General features: G+C 42.2%; 1 protein-coding gene across 6 annotated transcripts in view; it reads left to right on the top strand.

Moving 5' to 3' along the window:
* Positions 1-23,565, top strand: part of LRP1 (LDL receptor related protein 1) — a 524,929-nt gene that overhangs the window by 345,765 nt on the left and 155,599 nt on the right. For all 6 annotated transcript variants that reach the window (XM_078780908.1, XM_078780909.1, XM_078780910.1 and 3 more), the window contains exons 27-35: positions 2,756-3,000; positions 18,059-18,190; positions 18,370-18,597; positions 18,732-18,906; positions 20,851-20,945; positions 21,454-21,603; positions 21,706-21,846; positions 21,997-22,122; positions 22,777-22,908. In XM_078780908.1, coding sequence (XP_078637034.1) covers positions 2,756-3,000; positions 18,059-18,190; positions 18,370-18,597; positions 18,732-18,906; positions 20,851-20,945; positions 21,454-21,603; positions 21,706-21,846; positions 21,997-22,122; positions 22,777-22,908 — 1,424 coding nt within the window. The remainder of the gene's footprint in view (positions 1-2,755; positions 3,001-18,058; positions 18,191-18,369; positions 18,598-18,731; positions 18,907-20,850; positions 20,946-21,453; positions 21,604-21,705; positions 21,847-21,996; positions 22,123-22,776; positions 22,909-23,565) is intronic.

Here is a 23,565-nt window from a genome sequence, read left to right on the forward strand (position 1 = left end):
CACGTTTGCAAACTATGTTGGCGTTAAACTATGTTTTACAACTAATAAAAACGAATTTGCGATTCATTCGCTTTCCTGCGCGTTTGTGCACGCGATGGCGATTTCTTTACCAAACTCCGGAAGCCGTTCGCTTTGGACCAAACCATTGCATGTAAATAGAGGGGGGGGGATTGTCACCACTCGCAAGCCGTTCGCTTTGGACCAAACCATTTCATGTAAATAGAGGGGGGGGATATAATTTTAGATATAGATATAGTACGGGCATGCCCTAGTAATTTAAATAAACATAAATGCAAATTTTGCATGTGGAAAAAGTAAGTACACCCTTGGCTCTAATAGGTGGTATTGCCCCCGTTGGCAGAAACAACCTCAAGTAGGCGTTTCTTATAACTGTCTACCAGTCTCTGACATCGACTGGGAGAAATTTTTTCCCACTCCTCCATGCAGAATTCTTTCAGCTGTGCGATGTGTTGAGGGGTTTCTTGCATGCACAGCTCGTTTCAAATCCCCCCCACTACATCTCGATGGGATTTATATCTGGGCTTTGACTTAGCCATTCCAGAACCCTCCATTTCTTTCTTTTCAGCCATTCCTTGGTGGATTTACCTGTATGTTTAGGGTCATTGTCATGTTGCAAGGTCCACCTTCGGTTGAGCTTCAACTTTCCGACAGATGGCCTCACATTATCCTCAAGCACCCTCTGGTACAATGAAGAATTCATAGTGGATTCTATGATGGTGAGCTGCCCAGGCCTTGATGCAGCAAAACTGCCCCAAACCAAAATATTTCCACCACCATGCTTTACAGTTGGTATCAGGTTCTTGTGGTCAAATGCTGTCTTTGGTTTTCGCCAAACATGTCTTCTGGTACTGTGGCCAAATAGCTCTACCTCTGACTCATCTGTCCAGAGCACATTGATCCAGAAGTGCTGGTCTTTGCCTCGGTGTTCATTGGCAAACTTTAGTCTTGCCCTGATGTTCTTTCTGGACAGCAAAGGTTTCCTCCTGGCACACCTCCCATGTAGATCAAATTTGTGCAGCCTCTTTCTAATGGTAGACTCATGCACTTTGACATCAACAGTGGCAAGAGCTACCTGTCGGTCCTGTGATGACATCCTGGGGTTCTTAGAGACTTCTTTCAGCATCTTGCGGTCTGCTCTCGGGCTGAACTTGCTGGGGGCGGCCTGGCCTGAACAAGTTGGCAGTTGTGTGGAATCTTCTCCACTTGAAGATGATCTTCCGGACAGTCGAATGATTGATTTCAAATTGTTTGGAGATATTTTTAAATCCCTTCCCAGACTCGTAAGCATAAATAACCTTCTTTCTGAAGGCCTCAGAGAGCTCTTTTGATCTAGGCATGGTGACGCCGCACACTTCAACAACAAAGAGCAAACCAAACCAAATGTCTGAGGTTTAAATAAGACAGGTTCCTCCAAGATCCTCTCTAACGATGTTCTAATCATTTGCACCTGAGCTGGTGCACCTGATTGTAATTTTAGGTATTTGAAGTAGTGATAAATGTAGGGGTGTACTTACTTTTTCCACATGTGAAATTTGCATTTATGTTTATTTAAATTACACAATGGACTACAAAATGTAAATGTTTCATGATATTTGTTATATTATTTCACCTTTATCTATCAATATTGTTGAAATGAAGATCAAATAGCTGTATGTTGAAATATGTTGAAAAAGTCAAAACTTTACATGGGGTGTACTTACTTTTTCACATGACTGTATATATATATCAAATACCCAGGCATGTCTCTCACCCATAAATTGGAGGAAGCATCCAATCAGCTCTCAACTAATGAATTATCCCCAGTTGGCTAGGTTCTTTATAATTATCCCCCCTGCTCCTATAGCCAAATAAATGTGCATAAATCAACAAAGAAAAGCAGCACAAGACAAGCCCTTTGCTGTTTGAAACCCTACCTAGGTTCCTCTACAGCTGCAGACATTCACAAGTAGCACATATGGTGGCTGATGGGGGGCAATGCATGTAGCATGGGAATTATCATGTATATTCTACGGATCTGCTCTTGCTTGTTTATTACTATATAAGCAGGGTCGAGCTAGTTAATCTTTTGGTTACGCGACCTTTCTGCGGAGCACCTGAATGGAGCTCGTGTACCAGTGGTGGTCCGCAGACCCCAGTTTGAGACCTCTGCCCTACTGGTACTGCAGCAGGCTGCCAGTTTAGAGTTGAATGTTAGAATCCAGGAACAAAAACTGAGGAGAGCCTGCTACCGAATCAAAGCTATCCTGCCATCCCTCAATCTAGAGCATCTGATCATCCGTGGAAGGTCTCTCATACAAGTTCTCATCAGCTCAACCCAACCTAATTTACAATATTTGATGGGTTTGAGCACAATCAAGTCTATAAGTCATAGTGAGACCTTAAAACATTTTTTAATTCATATATTTACTTGAGATTTTGTTATGTTCTGTACTCCATCCCATGATATTCATAACATAGTAATTACTGTACATCGCAATGATATTGCTTGACTGAGTCTCACAAAGCTTGTGTGTCCCATTTTAATTTAATGCGAAATTTTGAGGAATCTCGTCTCGCTCTCCTTGTCCCGTGCCATGCTTGGAAAGCTTTGCGACGCTTTCTAGCATTGAAGCTGAAATTGAGTAAGGTGCAGTTTTTACGGTAGTTTTTCCTTTATAAATAATCAAATCATTTAAGAGGCACTGCTATGCATTGGCCTATTACACACTTGCCATCTAATAATACTCCCGTGCAGGTCAGATGCAATCTACTCGGCTCTCTATGATGGATCCGGCCTCATTGAGGTCCTCCGTGGACACGAGCACCTGTCTCACCCATTTGCCATCACACTGTATGGGGGTGAAGTCTACTGGACAGACTGGCGTACCAACACACTTGTGAAAGCTAATAAGTGGACAGGTGGCAAGGTGGTTGTGGTGCAGCGAACAAGTACACAGCCATTTGATCTACAAGTTTACCATCCGAGTCGACAGCCCATGGGTGAGATACCATCTTGTACCTTTCCTTATACCCACATTTCCGGTGTTTAAAGAAATATCCAAAATATCGATTTTATTCCTTGACACTAGTGTTCTCAATGTGTACTTTAAATGCTCATTACTTGACAATTAAATGTAACATGGATCCCTTTTCAGGCTGGAACTCCATGGTTCTCACTTCCATCACCAGTTATCCCAAAACACCAATTGCATAAAATTACCTTTTTGGAAACAAAATCAAGTTCTCCTTTTATCCCATGGGTTTCAATTATATGACCTTCTGTTCTGTATTTTGATATAATATTGATTCCACTACCGTGAGAAACTCTCGGTAACTTCCATTTGACTGTCTTCCTGCATTTCTTCCCTTCTCGGAACCTGTGAAATTCGTTTCGTCCATTGTTCTCTGCATATTTTAAAGCATGTGGGATCTTGTTTGGGTTGTAAACACAAGGTTGTTCTGGTTATGGAAATAAAACAATTTTAATTAGAATTTTACCTGCCAAATACTCATTCATGAGTCACGTTTCCAGGCAGGAGTCCTTAAACATATAGTCCAAGCAGATATTGTGGGTTCTCCACAGCCTTCTATAAAATCCTCACTATTAATGCCGTGTATGATCCAATAAAAGTCTAAATTAATGTTCATAAAAACAAAAACAAACATCATTTTAACACCTAACGGGGAGTCAACTTGTTTGGGAGCTTGTATTTTGGGTTTCAGTCTGTCCGCCCATCCCCGTTTTCATCTGTTCGTCCATCTGTCCATCCATGCGTTCGTCTGTCGGAGCCTCGACTTTTTTTTTTTCATATACAGCAAACGTTTGCAATAATACTTCGGCATGAGGCACGTCAAACAATTTTGGAATTGGAAGCAAAAGTTATCGGACACACGATTTTATTTCCGAACTTGTGCAATTATTTTAAAAAAAATTATCGGAGAGATCATTAAAGGACGTAAGGTAAAGGATATGCTTTCAGAAACTATTATTTATTTACATACATTTCACCATCTCCACGACCGACATACCAACTTTAATTATTTTCTTAAATACACATTGCCATCACCGCTTGCTACTTACAGACCACCTTTAATTATTTATTTATTTATAATTGTCATTATAAATATATGAATAAATATAAAAATATATAAATATATAAATATATATATATGCCATTATGAATAACATGAATATATATGAATAACATAAACATGAATAAATATATAAATATATATGCCATTATATAATTGCCATTTAATGGCGATTGCCATCGCTTACAGACCACCTTTAATTAATTATTTATTTATAAACACTTTACCCTCTGCACTATTGGCATGCCACCTTGAATTATTTAAATATATGTAGAGATATACACTTTACCATCTCCATTGCCAACACAAACCTCAAATTATTTATTTATCGAATACAATTTATTACTTAAATAGCATGTTGAATTTATATATTTATTTATATAACCATTACCATCTCCACTGCCTACATATTTATTTATTTAGTTATTTTAATCTAAAATCTACACGTCCCATTTTGAAGGTGCGGATAGGGGCGGTGTCCTCAATGAGGACTTACATGCTTGTTATTTAAAATGTGAATCCATGATGTTTTTTGCCCCCATTAATTTTTTCTAACCCAACCATTTTATCTGCTTTTTTCAGTTTCCTCCACTCTTCCTTTCCTCTTATCCAGTTCGTTATTTCCCTTGATGTTTTCCCACTGTCACATCTATGCCGGTGTTCCCATGAGCTTTTATTTCAATATTGACGGTATTATCTGAGCATCTGTTAAATAATTCGTACATTTGGTGAAAAAATTGGGTTGGGATAAAATCCATTTTTTTTCTCTGAGAGCTGAGAAACACCTTCATGGCAGTCGTAACAACATAGATACCTGTACTAGCAAATAAATAAAGAAGCACAGGTGAAATAAAGGGAAGAATCGGAAGATAAAGTTGGAATGCAAGACAAGCAGCGAAAGGAATAATACCAGGGAAAAGGAGAAAAGATCAGGAAAAGCCAGCAACAATATGCCTTTTAACATTCCTCAAATATCATTAACATTCACGAGTGGCTTATTCACTCACATGGAAGGACGGGGGTTGACATTCAATTAGAGATGCAGATAAAGCCGAGAAGGCAGCTCCGTCTTAATTACCCATCACGATGATGAACGTTCAGCATATTCTGATAAATAATCGAGTCTGACAGGTTATCACAAAGCAAATGTAGACTCGGTGGTGTAATGGTTCAAGCGTCCTCTCTGAGTCTGGGAGAGCGGCGGTTCAAACCCCGGCCAATGCATTTCAAAGACTTAAGAAAAAAGGGTACATGCTACTTTTTTGCTTGATGCTCAGCAATTATTATTATACATGGGATAAAGCTTGTAATAGAGCTGACATACATGCATACACACACACACACACACACACACACACACACACACTCACACACACACCCAAACACACACACACACACACACACACACACACACAGTCTACACACACACACACACACACACACACACACACACACACTCACACACACACCCAAACACATACACACACACACACACACACACACACATATATACATACACACATACACACACACACACACACACACATACACACACACACACACACACACTCACACACACACCCAAACACATACACACACACACACACACACACACACACATACACACTTGTCTACCTGTCCTATCCTGGCTTGTCATGTCATGTAGCTGTCATTGCACAGTCACGCTATCCCCTGAAGAGGAACACAAAGGTTTACCTGATATTCCAGAATGGTTGACACTGTTCATGCACTGGCATATAGTACTTGGAGGCTCAATTATTTGCTGTTCAACCCTTGTATCTATCTGCATGATGTAGATTTGTAACTCTAACACCAAGATTGTACATTTGAATTGAAGCTTTCTGAAGAAACATGTACATTCAACACTGGTGGATAGTTTACCCTCCCCCTCCCCCCGCCCCCTCCTTCATCGCTCCCCATCCCCCTCAACATCAAATCCGGGAGTTTTGAGAAGTGCAGTGCCGGAGATGGAAAACATCTAGAGGCAGGAATCCCACCCCCTCCCCAATGTCTGCCGTCAAATTTGCATCCTCATCTTAGGCCTGCTCCTGCTGACAGACAGGCCAAAGGCTCCATGTACCAACTGATATTCATGCGTGGGTATGTCAGCAATGGGCACACCTCTGGAAGGCGAGTGTAGTATCAGAAAATTGGTATTCATTCAGACCTTCATTATGTGTGTATCTTCTCAACAGGTTTTTGTAAACTTTATATCTCAGGTTAACTTACACTCCTCCTACCTCATTTACTTCTCTCATCCAACATTCCGCAACAACACAAGCGTACAGGTTGATCAGCACAGGTGCCTCAACTCATAATCCGCATCCATCTCATCCAGAAGGATTCTGTTTAGATGGATCTGTACCTGTATCTACTGGTGAAATTATTGAATGGGTTTGATTGTTTGGTCAGGTAGGTGTATACAGTCATGTGAAAAAGTAAGTACACCCCATGTAAAGTTTTGACTTTTTAAACATATTTCAACACAGCTATTTGATCTTCATTTCAACAATATTGATAGATAAAGGTGATCTAATATAACAAATTTCATGAAACATATTTACATTTTGTAGTCCATTGTATAATTTAAATAAACATAAATGCAAATTTTGCATGTGGAAAAAGTAAGTACACCCTTGGCTCCAATAGGTGGTATTGCCCCCTTTGGGAGAAACAACCTCAAGTAGGCGTTTCTTATAACTGTTGACCAGTCTCTGACATCGACTGGGAGAACGTTTTGCCCACTCCTCCATGCAGAATTCTTTCAGCTGTGCGATGTTTGAGGAGTTTCTTGCATGCACAGCCCGTTTCAAATCCCCCCACAACATCTCAATGGGATTTAGATCCGGGCTTTGACTTGGCCATTCCAGAACCCTCCATTTCTTTCTTTTCAGCCATTCCTTGGTGGATTTACTGGTATGTTTAGGGTCATTGTCATGTTGGAATGACAACCTCCGGTTGAGCTTCAACACTCCGACAGATGGCCTCATATTATCCTCAAGCACCCTCTGGTACAATGAAGAATTCATAGTTGATTATATGATGGTGAGCTGCCCAGGCCCTGATGCAGCAAAGCTGCCCCAAACCATAATATTTCCACCACCATGCTTTACAGTTGGTATCAGGTTCTTGTGGTCAAATGCTGTCTTTGGTTTTCGCCAAACATGTCTTCTGGTACTGTGGCCAAATAGCTCTACCTTTGACTCATCTGTCCAGAGCACATTGCTCCAGAAGTGCTGGTCTTTGCCTAGGTGTTCATTGGCAAACTTTAGTCTTGCCCTGATGTTCTTTCTGGACAGCAAATGTTTCCTCCTGGCACACCTCCCATGTAGATCAAATTTGTGCAGCCTCTTTCTAATGGTAGACTCGTGCACTTTGACATCAACAGTGGCAAGAGCTCCCTGTAGGTCCCGTGATGACATTCGGGGGTTCTTAGAGACTTCTTTCCGCATCTTGCGGTCTGCTCGCGGGTTGAATTTGCTGGGGCGGCCTGGCCTGAACAATTTGGCAGTTGTTTGGAATCTTCTCCACTTGCAGATGACCTTCCGGATAGTCGAATGATTGATTTCAAATTGTTTGGAGATCTTTTTAAATCCCTTCCCATACTCGTAGGCATCTATAACATTCTTTCTGAAGGCCTCAGAGAGCTCTTTTGATCTCGGCATGGTGACGCCGCACACTTCAACAACAAAGAGCAAATCAAACTAAATGTCTGAGGTTTAAATAAGACAGCTCCTCCAAGATCCTCTCTAACGATGTTCTAATCATTTGCACCTGAGCTGGTGCCCCTGATTGTAATTTTAGGTATTTGAAGTAGTGATAAATGTAGGGGTGTACTTACTTTTTCCACATGTGAAATTTGCATTTATGTTTATTTAAATTACACAATGGACTACAAAATGTAAATGTTTCATGATATTTGTTATATTATTTCACCTTTATCTATCAATATTGTTGAAATGAAGATCAAATAGCTGTATGTTGAAATACGTTGAAAAAGTCAAAACTTTACATGGGGTGTACTTACTTTTTCACGTGACTGTATATAACTAAGGCGTTGTATTATTGCACCACTTGACTCATCTCTTGCGTGTCTACACGTGGAGAACTTGCAAAACTCCCGGGAGTATTTTTTTTTTTTTTGTATGCAAGATCGAGGCTCGTAAAAGAGCTAACATTAAACACACAAAAAGTCAAACCGACACATAAAACACAAAAAATAAGGGGAGCGGGAGACAAGATGCGTGGAGAGGGGGAAGGACACAAACACAACATTTGAGAGCCGGGACATTGAGAGAAATGTGGGAGGGAGAGGGCTTGGAGGGAGGTGGGAGAGGTATAAAACATATGAACACTGCAAGGACTTCCAGGAAAGAAGTTGGTATTTCAAAAAAAAGATGTGTATCTGGGGTGAATTAACGGGAGTAGAAGAGATCATGGTTTTGGATGGGGGAAGATAAGAGATGGTGGTGAACAGCTGTTTTAAAGTAGTATTTTGTCGTATTTTATATATAAGTATTTTTTATATTTTATATTTTATATTGTAGTATTATATTTAAGAGCCTTTCCTGTAGTATTTTGTAGTATTTTATATTTAAGTATTTTTTATATTTTATATTTTATATTGTAGTATTATATTTAAGAGCCTTTCCTGTAGTATTTTGTCGTATTTTATATTTAAGTATTTTTTATATTTTATATTATATTTTATATTGTAGTATTATATTTAAGAGCCTTTCCTGTAGTATTTTGTCGTATTTTATATTATATTTTATATTTTATATTGTAGTATTATATTTAAGAGCCTTTCCTGTAGTATTTTGTAGTATTTTATATTTAAGTATTTTTTATATTTTGTATTATATTTTGTATTTTATATTGTAGTATTATATTTAAGAGCCTTTCCTGTAGTATTTTGTAGTATTTTATATTTAAGTATTTTTTATATTTTGTTCGTGTGATTATATTTTATATTTTATATTGTAGTATTATATTTAAGAGCCTTTCCTGTAGTATTTTGCACCGCTTTCCCTACCACATCAAAAAGAGCAATGTCCTGCCAATCGTCACATCTGCGGAAGTCACCTTTCTTGGGAATGGGCATCAGCATGGCATTGGCCCACTCCTTGGATCCCATGCTCCCCTTCCTCACCGTAAGCACTAAATGAAGCAGCATGTCCAGGAAGTCATATTAACAGCATGTCACTTTCACCATTGTCAGGTTCACTATGTTAACAAATATAATTTCGTTCAAAAATTTTGGGAAATTAGCAAACCTGTACATTTTTGTAATCACCAGAGCATGGAAAATCCGAAAATCAATGTTGGCATTTGCACAGACACCTGCATGGCCGCCATTTTGGCTTTTCAAAATGGCCGCCATAAAATACATATTTTGCGCAATCTCGGCTTCTAGTCAACCTAGAGACTTAATTAAATATGCTAATCCTATGTTTTCTGGGTCAAGGAATCCAATAAAGGCCTCAAAATAGTGCTCAGGATTATAGAAAAGCAACAAACAAAGGTAATTGAAAACCATTGTCTTTATATTTGTGATATAACTGTATTACATAATACATGATATTGCAAGTCCTTTGAAGTTATAGGTAAGGGTTTATAAAGCAAGAAAGCAGCCTTGTTCATATCAGATTGAACTATAAGTCCTATACACAGGATCTACTAGGTCTATACTGTTCAGGAATATGCTTTTCCAGATCTTCATCACTGTCCTGAGTGTCATTTTCTCAAAGGTGTCTACGCAAATGCCAACATTAATTTTTGGATTCCTCATGCTCTGAAGATTCCAAAAATGTATAGTTTTGCTAATCTCCAAAAACTTTGAACGGTAAAACATGGTGAACCTGACTAATTTCTGGAAGAATGATGGAGCTGAACCCAACCTTTCCATTCTTTGTCTACCCAATAGCTCTTTCTAACTCTTCCCTTGTTGATGCCTTGGCCATCTGTGGTCGTCGCTGCCTAACTTTCTCCAACTCCATGGTATCACCTTTCGATGCCGAGGTTATTCATGAAGTGTCTTCTCCACACCTGCTGTTGAGCTTGGGGTGTGATGCATGTTTCCCGTATTCATATTTTACAACAGGTGTTCTCACTGGCACAAGGCCCCTTCATCTATGCTGCAATGCTGCATATCTGTGATCTTTCTACTAAACTTGCCTGTTGGAACTCTTCAGCTTTTGCCCGGACGTGATCTTCTGTCGTTCTGTGTCCGTGAGTGTTGAGACACTTCCTGTCGACCTGGTTTCTTCATTCGAAAAGGGGTTTAAAGGATCCTACATTTTCTCTGAACCAATGCGGGTGTCTTCGGCACTCGTTGCCAATTACAGACTTTGCTTCCTCCGTTAATCCTTATGCTTGGAAAAGCCCATCAGTGATGTTCTTCCCAACGTCAACTGCAGCACTTTCCTACTTTCCAGCATGTAGTTTTTATACGTCAAACCTCCCTGAGATATGACATCAAGGTGTATGATCATCACCCTTTCCTGTCATCTTCATTTTAACATGTCACAGTTGGTGTGCAGATACCAAAGCAAAGTCAATGTTCTCCTTCCCAAGTGATGGCAAAGTCAATGCAGTGCCGCTGCTTTAATTTGGCAAGTTGATAGCTTTGTTTATGGATGTCCTTCTCTGATCAGGTGTGACACACAGGTGCTTCATTCAGGGAAAGGCACGATGGTGTCCTAGCTCTATCCCAGCATCATTTAAATACTTGTGGGCCAGAAACTTGCTCCCATTGGTGCTCACTTCTGGATCTGACTGAGCATCGAAGTCCCCTAACATGTACATTGAATCACATGTGGTTCATTTTCTGGTGTCTTATCCAAAGGATGTTAGAGATCATTATAACACTTCTCTTTCTCTGTCTGACTGGCAACGCATGTTGGTGCATAACAGGATATTACATGAAGGAGATCTGAACTGTTGCCTCTCAGAAGCGTGGAGGCCAGATCATTCACACTGCGATGGCTGGACAATACCCTCGCTTCCGGAAGCCAGCACCCACCCACACTACTGGATAAATAGCAGTTTCCATGTCGTGAAACCGACACCTGGTATCTGTTTGATCGACTCGGTGGTCTTCAGTTTGGCTTGTTTCAGTGCCCTGCGGGACAATTTCAATGTCGAGGATTGATCTATTTCCATGAACCCAGGTATCACACTGGAAGATCCCATTTGCTCTTGTTATATGTGCGATTAAATCTGCCATGATCCCTTCCTCCCCTTCCCCCCTCTCTGCCATGATCTTTCTTGGGAAAACCACATTTCCAAGCTGGCCTCCAAAGCCAGTCGCCGACTGGGCATCCTCCGTCGTGCGAAGTCCTTCCTTGGCACACTTGAGCTCCTCACCACATACAAGGCTTTCATCCGCAGCTCAATGGAATACTGCTCTCCCCTCTGGGCCGGTGCTCCTGCCTCACACCGAGCTCGGCTTCACGCTGTTGAAACCAAAGCTTTCAGAATCATTGGAATCTCCCGCGATGAAGCTAACTCCAAGGGCCTTTCACTCACTCACCGCAAACAGGTTGGTGGTCTTTCTGTCTTCTACCGACTCCTCTCTGGCCTAGCTCCCCCAGCTCTCTCTGTGCTATGTCCCCCCAATATTCCTTCAGATCGCACAAGATCTGCCAGCAACCCTCTGATGGTTAAACTGCCGAAATCTCGGCTCTCTGCTCACCTTCACTCTTTCATTCCTCTTTTCTCCCACCTCTGGAACAAACTCCCCCACTCCCTTCAATCCCACTCCTCCCTCCAGGTCTTTAAAACAGCTGTTCACCACCATCTCTTATCTTCCCCCATCCAAAACCTTGATCTTTTCTACCCCTGCTAATTCACCCCACATACACTTTTTTTTTGAAATTCCAACTTCTTTCCTGGAAGTCCTTGCAGTGTTCATATGTTTTATACCTCTCCCACCTCCCTCCAAGCCCTCTCCCTCCCACATTTCTCTCAATGTCCCGGCTCTCAAATGTTGTGTTTGTGTCCTTCCCCCTCTCCATGCATCTTGTCTCCCGCTCCCCTTATTTTTTGTGTTTTATGTGTCGGTTTGACTTTTTGTGTGTTTAATGTTAGCTCTTTTACGAGCCTCGATCTTGCATACCAAAAAAAAAAAAATACTCCCGGGAGTTTTTCAAGTTCTCCACGTGTGGACACGCAAGAGATGAGTCAAGTGGTGCAATAATACAACGCCTTGGGCGTGCGTGTCCTCATACTACGTCTTGTGATTAATGCCTTTGCCATGTTACTCTGTCAGTGCAGTACAAGGCACCTCCCATTATAAACGGTCAACACCGTGATGAAGAGTTTGATTTATAACCACACACACACACACACACACACACACACACACACACACACACACACACACACACACTCACACACACACATAGATATATAGACACACACACACACACGTAGATATATAGACACACACACACACGTAGATATATAGACACACACACACACACATATAGATATATACACACTCACACACACACACACACACACACACACACACACACACACACACACACACCAACAACAACAACAACATGCATTTTAAGGCCATTTTTCCTGCTAGAGCGGGGGTTAGCCTTGCGGTCCCCATGACAATCTTCTCCATTTTTCCCTATTTTCTGCATCTCTCCTTGTTAAGCCCCTTGCCCACATTTCTTCTTCCACCATCTTTAGGCAAGTCTTTCTCGGTCTTCCCCTTCCTCTTCTTCCTTCTACATTCATTTCCATCACTCTTCTCAACCAGTCACTTTCATCCTTCCTCAACACATGACGAAACCATCTCAACCTGTTCCTCTTCACAGCATCAATCACAGGCAATATTCCCATCATCCTTCGCAATTCATCATTTGTCTTCGTCTCTCTCTCAACGATACTCCACACATCCACTGAACCATTCGCATTTCCACCCTTTCCAGCCTTCGTTGCTGATCTACGTTCATTACCCATGTCTCGCTCCCATAAATCATAACACTTCTCACACATGCAGCATACACCTTTCCCTTCAGCTTCAACAACACTCCCCTCCTCATCAGCACGCCACTCAGTTACCGAAACTTCTTCCATGCACATCTCACTCCAGCAACCGTTGCCGAGTCTGATCCACCTTCTCCATTCAGCATGTCTCCGAGGTAGCAAAATGTTTTCACAGCTTCACGCCGTCTCCAAGATCCAACTCAACTTTTCCTCCATCTGCAGCTCCCTCTGTGCATACTTTACACTTGAATGTAGCTGCCACACTGGTTAATGACCCTCTCAGACCACTGCATAGTTGATGAACCCACACAGCGCACATTGTACATTGAATGGAGTTCACTCCGACACCCTTCCTGCACACAGCACACGGCCACTTCCCAGTTCTTTCTACCTCACCACATGCTTTACCACTTGCCATCACCTTCGTCTTTCTGATATTCACCTTCAGACCTTTTGTCTCCACACATTCCTTCCACTTGTATCTTTTCCTTCAGTCCATCCATACTTTCCGCAATCAACACCAGATCATCTGCATACAAAAACTCCCACGGTAAACCCTCCTTTACGTTCTGAGCCAGCACCTCCATCACAGCTACAAATAGTAGTGGCCTTAGTACCGACCCCTGATGCACTCCCACCTTCACCTCAAACTCACCACTGTTCCCGTCCTTCGTCCTTATAGCTGTACGCACTCTTTTGTACATTGCCATCACTACTCTGATCAACCATTCCTCCACTCCTAACTTCCTCAATGCCCATGTCAATACTTCGCGTGGAGCCCTATTGAATGCTTTCTCCAGATCAACAAACCCAAGAAACAACTTCTTCCTCTTCTCCATGCACTTCTCCTGCAACTGCCTCACAATAAAAAGCACGTCTGTCGTTCCTCTTCCTGGCATAAATCCAAACTGCATTTCGTCCATCTTCACTTTCTTCCTTATCCTCCTCTCCAACACCCTTTCCAATACCTTCATTCCATGCTCCAATAACTTCGTTGCTCGGTACGAGCCACACTCCTGAGGGTCACCTTTCCTTTTGTATAGAGGGACGAGGTTACTCAGTTCCCAAATCCACTGGAATGCGGCCTTCTTTCACAACCAGATTACAGATCTCTGTCATTCTCTTCACACCCCAACTTCCTGCTGCCTTCAACATATCTCCCACAACTCTCGTCGGCCCTCCCACTTTTCTACTCTTCATTGCTTTTATCGCTTCCTCAACTTCCTTCTCAGTTATCTTCTCTGCCGGTCCTAAAACTGGGTTACTCTCTATGTTTCCGTCCCATTCATTCTCTGTATTCAACAGCATTTCCATATATCTTTTCCATCTTCCTTTAATTCCATCTGGGTCCACAACGATTTGTCCCACTTCATCCTTCAAGCAACTCACCCCCATCACATCACACCTCTCTTTCGCTATCTGCTTTGCAATCCTGAATACCGCTCTCTGACCCTCTTCCGAATCCAAGCATTCTCCGAACATTTTCCTACATGCCTCCTGCGCCTTTGCTACCTCTTTCTTTGCAGCCTTCTTGGCTGCCTTGTAACTTTCATGCTCTGCCTTTTCTGCTCCCATACCCTTCGCCTTCTGCCACTCCTTGAACTTCTTCCTCTTCTCGTCGATCCTCTTTCCAACTTCATCATCCCACCACCATGTTTCTGAGTGCCTCGGTGGTCCTTTTTTCCAACCACATACCTCACCAACGGCTCCCAACAGACCAGCTTTCATTGACATCCAACCACGTTCAAGCTCAACCACATCATCCTCTACCCTACTCAGCCTCTCTTTTAATGCCTCTCTTACTGTCACCTCTTTCAACCTCCACACCTTCATTCTCGGTTGGTACTTCACCTGCCGAGCTCTCCTCGCACCTTTCACCCTTATGTCGCAGACAACCAAGTGGTGCTGTGAAACAGCTTCCTCCCCCGGGATCACCTTTGTGTCCCGGAGGTGCCCCCTATCTCGCCTACGCACCATCAGGTAGTCAACGGTTGTCGTCGACCCACCTGACGTGTATGTAACAAGCTTATTATCCACTTTCTGGAACTGAGTATTACAAATCAACAAATCAGCTCCATCAGCAAACTCCAAAATCCTTTCACCTTCTCCATTTCTCACACCATATCCGTAACCCCCATGAACTCCCTCAAAACCATCCATACTCCTTCCCACATGCCCATTTAGGTCTCCTCCTACCACAACAACTTCCTCATCTTTCACGTTTTCCATCAGCTTCTCTGTCGCACACCAGAACTTGTCCTTCTCTTCATCGCTTCGACCAACCTGCGGAGCATATCCCGCGATGACGTTCACCAAGAGCTTTCCAATCATCATTTTCACCATCATCAACCTTTCACTCACTCTAGTCACACTCACCACACTGTCTACAAACTCCTCAGAAAACAGGACACCAACACCATTCACGCCCTCCGGGCACCCTTGCCACACAAACTTGTATTTCTGTCCCTACCTACCCTTCACCATTCTCACACCTCTTCCCTTCCATCTCGTCTTCTGCACACAACATATGTGCGTGCACTCTTCTTCTGACCAATACTTCCACCACTTCTCCTGATCTCCCTGTCATTGTCCCTACATTCCATGTCCCAAACCTCAGAAACCGATCTCCACTTCGGGCTGTACCCTGCCCATATGTACTTGTAATTGTCATGGTTCTCTTTTTTGAGGCAATGTTTTTATGGCCGGATGCCCTTCCTGACGCCAACCCTCTTTGTCATCTCTTACGACACGCAGGGATACGGTGTACCTATTCTAAATCAGGGTACACACCGGGAACACACACACACACACACACACACACATGCACACACACACGCGCACACACGCACACACACACTCTCTCTCTTAAAGAGTGTTAATGATATAATAATTCAAGAAAACACTATTTTACTTATTTTTATCCATGTTATCTTTTATTAACAAATTACACAATCATTGCTCTAATTTTCTGAAATTTTCTGTAGTCATTAGTTTGTCATAAGTGGAACTACTTCATCCTCAGTAGTAGAAGAGGAGCAAACATTACGGCAGCGATAAATGATTTATCGTGCAATATAAATCACAGTTTGGAACGATCTGCTTCCTTGGGATCAGAAACCAAATTAGAGCCTCTTACATTTGCTACTAACTGCCAAGACGATGAAACAGAAAAAGTTGTTCATGTTTAGCAGCCTTCGTGCTCCTGGCTTGATAGATTTACTAGCTCTCTCTCAAGGGACGCAGCAAATCTGTTGAAGACCAGCCAGGTTTTCACGATACGCTTCGTTTTATCTTTCAAACTCGTTTTTTAAACAGTTAGCCCGAAATGCCAAGAATGAGCAACAATGTCATAAAACATAGCACATTTTAAACAAAGGCTAATTGATTCACATTGTCAGCTTGGTATATGTTCTCACGCTGCGGGCTATGTATATATATATGTATATATATGTGCTCTTTCTGAGCACATTTTGAGAATGACATTTTGGATTCTCTGTCGAATTTCACAACTTTTCTGTTGTTTCTTGGAAAAATGTTTTGGTGCATAATAATCGAGAGCAGTTGCTTTTTCTACCAAATATAAAAATCTCAATTTGGTCCCTGTGGTCATATTTTCACTCTCTTCGGCTTTTTCTCACTAAGAGAAATGCCCCCAAGTGTCTGCTTTTGCCAGAGCCAGTCACATATTCCATTTGCATCATTACATTGGACAGCGGTCGGGGAAATACCTTTAATCTTTCCGTGTTGAAAGAGAATGAGAGAACGTACAAATTCCCTTTGACGACACATTATATAGTCCGTGGAATGGATGAAGGTCGCTTCTAACATACGAAGATGTAACGTACTCCGACCTCTTCTCAATATCTTGAACATATCTGCATTGCACTGGTGTGCACAATCGGGGTTGGCATCCAAGTGCCGTGCAATGGCAGAAGAATAAATGGTCGACGGTCCTTGAACGGTCTTGCATGCTCGTTGAGTCCTCGCTCCCAAGTTCTTTGTTCGAATCGCCAGGGGGACATGCTGTTTGATACCACATCAGCCATGAGGTGATGTGAGCTTCACATCAGCACTTTTACTCATATATAACTTTGTTCCTTTGTGAGTTGGGCATTTGTGAGTTATATGTATATATATATATATATATATATATATATATATATATATATATATATATATATATATATATATATATATATATATATACATACATACATACATACATACATACATACATACATACATACATACATACATACAGTTTTAGCCTGGGTTTCAGTTTCATGCATACATGCATACAGTGCATTCAGAAAGTATTCAGACCCCTTAACTTTTTTCACATTTTGTTATGTTGCAGCCCGACGCTGAAATCGTTTAAATTCATTTTTTCACTCATCAATCTACACTCAATATCCCATAATGACAAAGAGAAAACAGGATTTTAGAAAGTTTTGCAAATTTATGAAAAATAAAAAACTGAAGTATCTGGGGTTTATGGCAGAGTGGCAAGATGGAAGCCTCTCCTCAGTGAAAGACACATGAAAGCCCGCTTGGAGTTTGAAAAAAAGCACCTAAAGGACTCTCAGACTGTGAGAAACAAGATTCTGTGGTCTGATGAAACCAAGATTGAACTGTTTGGCTTCCGTCTTCCGTCTAAGATGTCCAATTTGTAACGCTCCTGTTGAGACTGTTGCATTTCGGTCTTATTGTCTTTTTTTCGTGGATAATCCTTGTTTATAGGATTATCTTATTTAGAGAAAGACCGAGAAAGACTTGGCTAAAGGTGATGGAAGAAGAAATGCGGGCAAGGGGGTTAACAAGGGGAGATGCAGAAAATCGTGCAAAATGGAGAACATTGTCATGGGGCCCACAAGGCTAACCCCCGCTCCGGCATGGAAAATGGCCTTAAAATGCCTGTTGTTGTTGTTGTTTGTAGTGGATAATCCTTGTGCAGCGAATGGTGGCCTTGGACCGTGCTCCCATCTTTGCCTCATCAACTACAACCAGCAGCCTGCCTGCCGATGTCCACACCTCACCAAACTTGGGGAAGATGGATTCACCTGTCATGGTAATGGTTGTACCAAATATGCCACAACTCATCCTTCCTATTCACCTTTATTCCCATGCACCCAAAATTGGCCGCTTTAATTCTGCGGCAGGAATGCTTCTGCGTTCATACTCACACTGAGCCTGATGGAGGAGGCGTGTGCAAATCTGGTACTTTGCCTCCATTCCTTCTCCTTGCAGAACACTGGAAGTTCCTTCTGTACGCACGACAAATGGAGATCCGTGGTGTGGCTATCGACAACCCTTATTTCAGCTACATCATCTCTTTCACCGTCCCCGATGTGGATAACGTCACCGCAGTGGATTTTGATGCTGCCGAGCAGCGTCTCTACTGGGCCGATGTACGAACGCAAACCATCAAATGGGCATTCATCAATGGCACTGGCGTGGAACCTATCATTTCTGCAGGTTTGCTGCGTTGGATACCCACAACCGTATTGTGAGAATAAACTTACACCGATGAAGCGAATCGAGGAAATAATATAAACCCACCGATACAAAATTATTGATGTCCCCACATGCAACTTGTGTCCCTCTGGCAGATTTGGCAAACGTTCAGGGATTGGCCGTGGATTGGGTGTCACGGAACTTGTATTGGAGTTCTTACGACAGCACCAAGAAGCAGATTAACGTTGCGCACCTCGATGGCTCCTTCAAGACGGTTGTTTTGAAAGACTTGGACCGTCCGACTTCCCTGGCTGTTCATCCTACAAGCGGGTCAGTGTGTGTTTGGGATGGAATGGTACAGTGTGTTGAAGTGTCAGTGTGAGGATAATTTGAAGAGCATTGATGATGGAACCAACCAAACAGCAAGAATGTCGCTCACAGAAAATGAACTCAAGTTTCACTGAGTGTCGATTCGACACTTGAATAGTTCAAATGTATGGTAATTGTACTGTTTCTATAAGATTATTGAACAAACTAAGTTATATAAAGTACACTGGCACATAAAAATTACTATATATGGAATAGTGTGGCGAGCACATTGTCGAATGTTTACCCTGGGAGCCTGATGGAGTTGACAGGGAACTGAATGCAAAGTGATGCCTGTGATGTTATCTAAGGGGAAAACCTCGTGTGTGCTACTTTTTTTTACCCCTTTCGATCGTATAGCCAGTCTTTCATGGTGATGGGGATGTATTGTGTAGGTTTTGTGAACTATGTGTATTTTAAAAGTTCAAGCAACTGCTGACTCTTGCCAATAACGATGAACGTTTTTTGCCGCGTTTCATGATGGCACGAGGCTCTACGTGATTTTTTGTACATTTTGTAAATTTTTGTAAATTCCATGATTTCAGCTCCACATGATTTTTCGTAAATTTGGTCTATTTTTGTAAACTCCGTGATTTCAGCTCCACGTGATTTTTCGTAAATTTTGTAAATTTTTGTGAATTTCATGATTTCAGCTCCACATGATTTTTCGTAAATTTTTGTAAACTCCATGATTTCAGCTCTACGTGATTTTTCGTAAATTTTGTAAATTTTGGTACATTTCATGATTTCAGGTCCACTTGATTTTTTGGTAAATTGTGGGGGGGAAACTGTTGTCACCATTTTGCCAAGTCAAGTCGAGATGGGAACGGCACCAGCACTCTGCCAAGTGAATTGCCAGTGTGAGAATTTTGGGATAAGGGATTTGACAGGCCTCTGTGAAAATGAGAAAAGCTTGAGCATTGCTGTTGTTGTTTTGAGTGGAGTTATAGAGTTTGTGAGTTGAGGGATTTTGTGTGTATCCACCTCCACCAGGGTGAACAGTTTACGACACCGAAAGGAATGAATGAGACTAGGAGAGAAGCTTATTTTTGAGAGCGATGCTGTTTTATGATGGAGATAGAGCGGGTACTAGAGGGGCACTCAGTAGAGCGCATACCTCCACCAGGGTGAACAGTTTACGTTTTCTATCCCACTGGAAGGCCGGATCTGGATGTTCTCTAAAATCGAATCAATTCGTCCTTATCACACACCGAACCTGTCCACCTAGTTTTGTCCGAATCCAACCATAACCTTTTCAGGTATCCTGCTCAAAAACAAACAGACAGACGGACATTTGGTGGCGGAGCGAACGAGGGAAGGAGCCTTTCCTTATTTGGAAAGAGCAGAGACTAATGAGGAAGCAACACATGTGTTTGTGAAAAGTCGAAGTCGTGAAAGGTTTGCAGCAGAGCATGACCTTTCGTCACGCATGCATGAATGGCCGCTCACAATGGCATCAAACGAGGATCCTCCAAATGGATTTCCTGCATGGGGCGTTGCTTGTGAAAACATCTCATTAAAGGATCACCCACCTCGCCGGGATCTGCTTGAAGCTGGTGATTTGGGTTTTGCTTCAAATAAAAACCACCAAAGGAAACAACAAGAAACCTTTAAGTTGCTTCTTCGTTATCGGATGGAACATTCGATGCCGGGTTTTCTTTTTCATTGGTGAACCTTCATCATTGAATTGGTTTAAAAGAAAACAAACATGAAATGTCATTTCAATGCATACTCTGAGGTCATCGTACTACTAGGTCCGGAAAAGCATAACAGAATTCCATAAGTTCGTATCGCCACCTTTGTAGTGTTGGGGCGTTGGTATTCCAAGCACTCCTTAATGTCCTCCGTCTGCTGTATTCCTTAATCGCTGTGGTTAAACAAACCACAACCGACTTCCCCTCCCCACAGGAATTTGTACTGGATCGATGGAGATACCATAAACATGGCTCACTTGGATGGCAGTGGCAAGACGGTGATGCATGTCGAGCAGAAAGGGCCTGTGGGTAAGGGTCGCCATGTTGTTCCACTTAACTATGCTGCTCATTTCTTTGTGGAGGGAACTCGCATGAACATTCACATTCGTAAGACTATAAAACGTTAGCTCCCCGAGATACGTCTACTTTTGTTGGTTACGTCCTTTGTTGATTTTTTTTTTCTACAAAGGTGACATAATTGCTCCTCCAAAACAAGGAAGCTCATACCTGCATCGACCTTTTTGGGAAAATTAGTTTTCTCTGATCTGGGAGTTTTCGTAAAGTCAACCGCAGGCTCCACATCCAAGCTTCGTTGACGGTTTTCATCCACTTTGTGTTTCTTCCAAAGTGCAAATACTGTTTTTCTTTTTACCGATTTGTTGTCCTTCATGTCATGCGATCTTGACAGGGTAGCTCAGAAGTACTTTTTATTTGTTTGATTAAATTTGTTTACTCTCCGACATGATTGTGCAGAGGAAGTGGATTAAAATGAGGGATGTTTCACGATGCTTTTGGGTTCAGTTTTGATTTTGTGCAGGACTCTCTCTGGATTATGCGGAGGGGAAACTGTACTGGATCAGTGCTGGAAACGGTACGATCAACCGCTGCAACCTCGATGGTTCGGGCCTTGAGATCATAGAGACCATGAAAAGCCGGCTCACCAAGCCCTCGGCTCTCGCCATTATGGGTCAGTGGCGACTGTGTCTAGAATGAACAGGTCTTTGTCTGGGCCATGACCTGCATTATGACAATGATATGACCAGATTGGTCTCCTGTGTATGGGTGACAGATGACAAGCTGTGGTGGGCAGACCAAGCATCGGAGCAGGTTGGAACGTGCAACAAGAAGGACGGAGGCAATGCAGAGGTCCTGCGAAATAGAACGGCCATCGTCACCCACATGCGCATATTTGATCGAGATGTGCAAACAGGTATAATTGGGATGTCCCGTGGCCTTCCTCAGCCAGGCATCTTGTAGGGTGCATTTGGGAAGTAAAATTTGAGATTACCCTTTCATGTCTCACATATCTCAGGTGTATTGGCCTTTTTCTGTACACCACACCCATCCTCCTCATAACCAGGCACAAACAAGTGCAGTGTCAACAATGGAGGTTGCGCTCAGCTGTGCCTCCCTAGTGGGCCGGCTTCGCGGACATGCCACTGCACTGCTGGATACCACCTCCAGCCTGATGAACGAACTTGCAAAGGTGTGTCTCACCTCTTTTGATCAATAGATTCTGAAATGGTTCGTAGAAGATTGCATCATGGCAAGATAGCCTTACGACGAACCATGAACATTGCTGACAATGCAGACTGCTTACATGATGCAGTCTTTTGTACATACACAAACTGACATCATGAGGGTTGAGCTCACTCATAAAACCGACGCAGAGAGCTTGAGATTCAATGGAACCACACAGTGCTCTGCTTTGAAAGTTGGTGGTTGGCTGATGCCCCCTTTGGTTGACAGGTTGGTTGACGGCAGGATCATTGGACTTGAAATGAAATTCAGTTTCTCCAGAATTGTCTTTGGTGAATGAATGAATGAATGGTCGTTTTAAGGCCATTTTCCCCGCTAGAGCGGGGGTTAGCCTTGCGGGCCCCATGACAATCATGGTTCCCCGTTTGAGGCAATGTTTTTATGGCCGGATGCCCTTCCTGGCGCCAACCCTTAGTCGCCTCTTCGATGCGCAGGGATACGGTGTACCTATTCTAAACCGGGGTACACACCGGTGAATAAAACTGTATTTAATATTATCTTCATTTTTCCATTATTCAAGCTGGACACAGTTTATTTTAATGCACACATATAATATGACTTCCTGCCAAGTGGGCATTAATGTTTACCTCCTGTATGTCAGGCATTGGTACCTTTCTCCTTTATTCTGTACACGAGGGAATTCGTGGAATACGTTTGGATCCCACCGATAAGACCGAGGCGCTGGTTCCCATCTCTGGTACCTCTTTGGCCGTGGGAATCGACTTCCATGCAGGTACAGATTGTGTGTGTTCTATAAAATACATTTCACTTCTTTCTGTAACGCTTTTATTTAGGTATAAATGGATTATGTGTGGGATTTTGATTGGTTCTCCAGGTTTTCCAAAACACTGGTATGTATCTCTCGTCATTAAGCAAATAATATAATGCACACTTCAAGGATTCATATTTATGAAAGAAAAGAAAGCCGACACAATGGCAAAATAATGTTTCACCTTTTCATGAGGAATGCATAAACTTGAGGCTTTGGATGTTTATGATGGAAATACATGTAAAATCATTCCCTCATGGAATTTGATGGGATTCTCAGAAAATATATGATTCCATCAGAACTCATAAACATTTGTCATATATAATTATCAGAACTATTGCTATATCAACAGAATATATATAATTTTAGGTAAATGCTACTAAATACATTTTTGTGACATATTCTGCCCCTTTTTAGATCACACCGTGTTCTAGAACATATCCTTGAGCGTATTACAACATCTTATCATTTCCCTGAACACAGTATTTCTGGCCACGTGCAAATTGCTAGTTTTTCTCATTGTTCTTACCAGTCTGTAACACACTGTTGCAGTTAACCTAAGACACACACACACACACACACACACACACACACACACACACACACACACACACACACACA

This window comes from Myxine glutinosa, chromosome 6 (genome assembly GCF_964187855.1).
Source record: "Myxine glutinosa chromosome 6, kmMyxGlut1.1, whole genome shotgun sequence".
Taxonomy (NCBI): Eukaryota; Metazoa; Chordata; class Myxini; order Myxiniformes; family Myxinidae; genus Myxine; species Myxine glutinosa.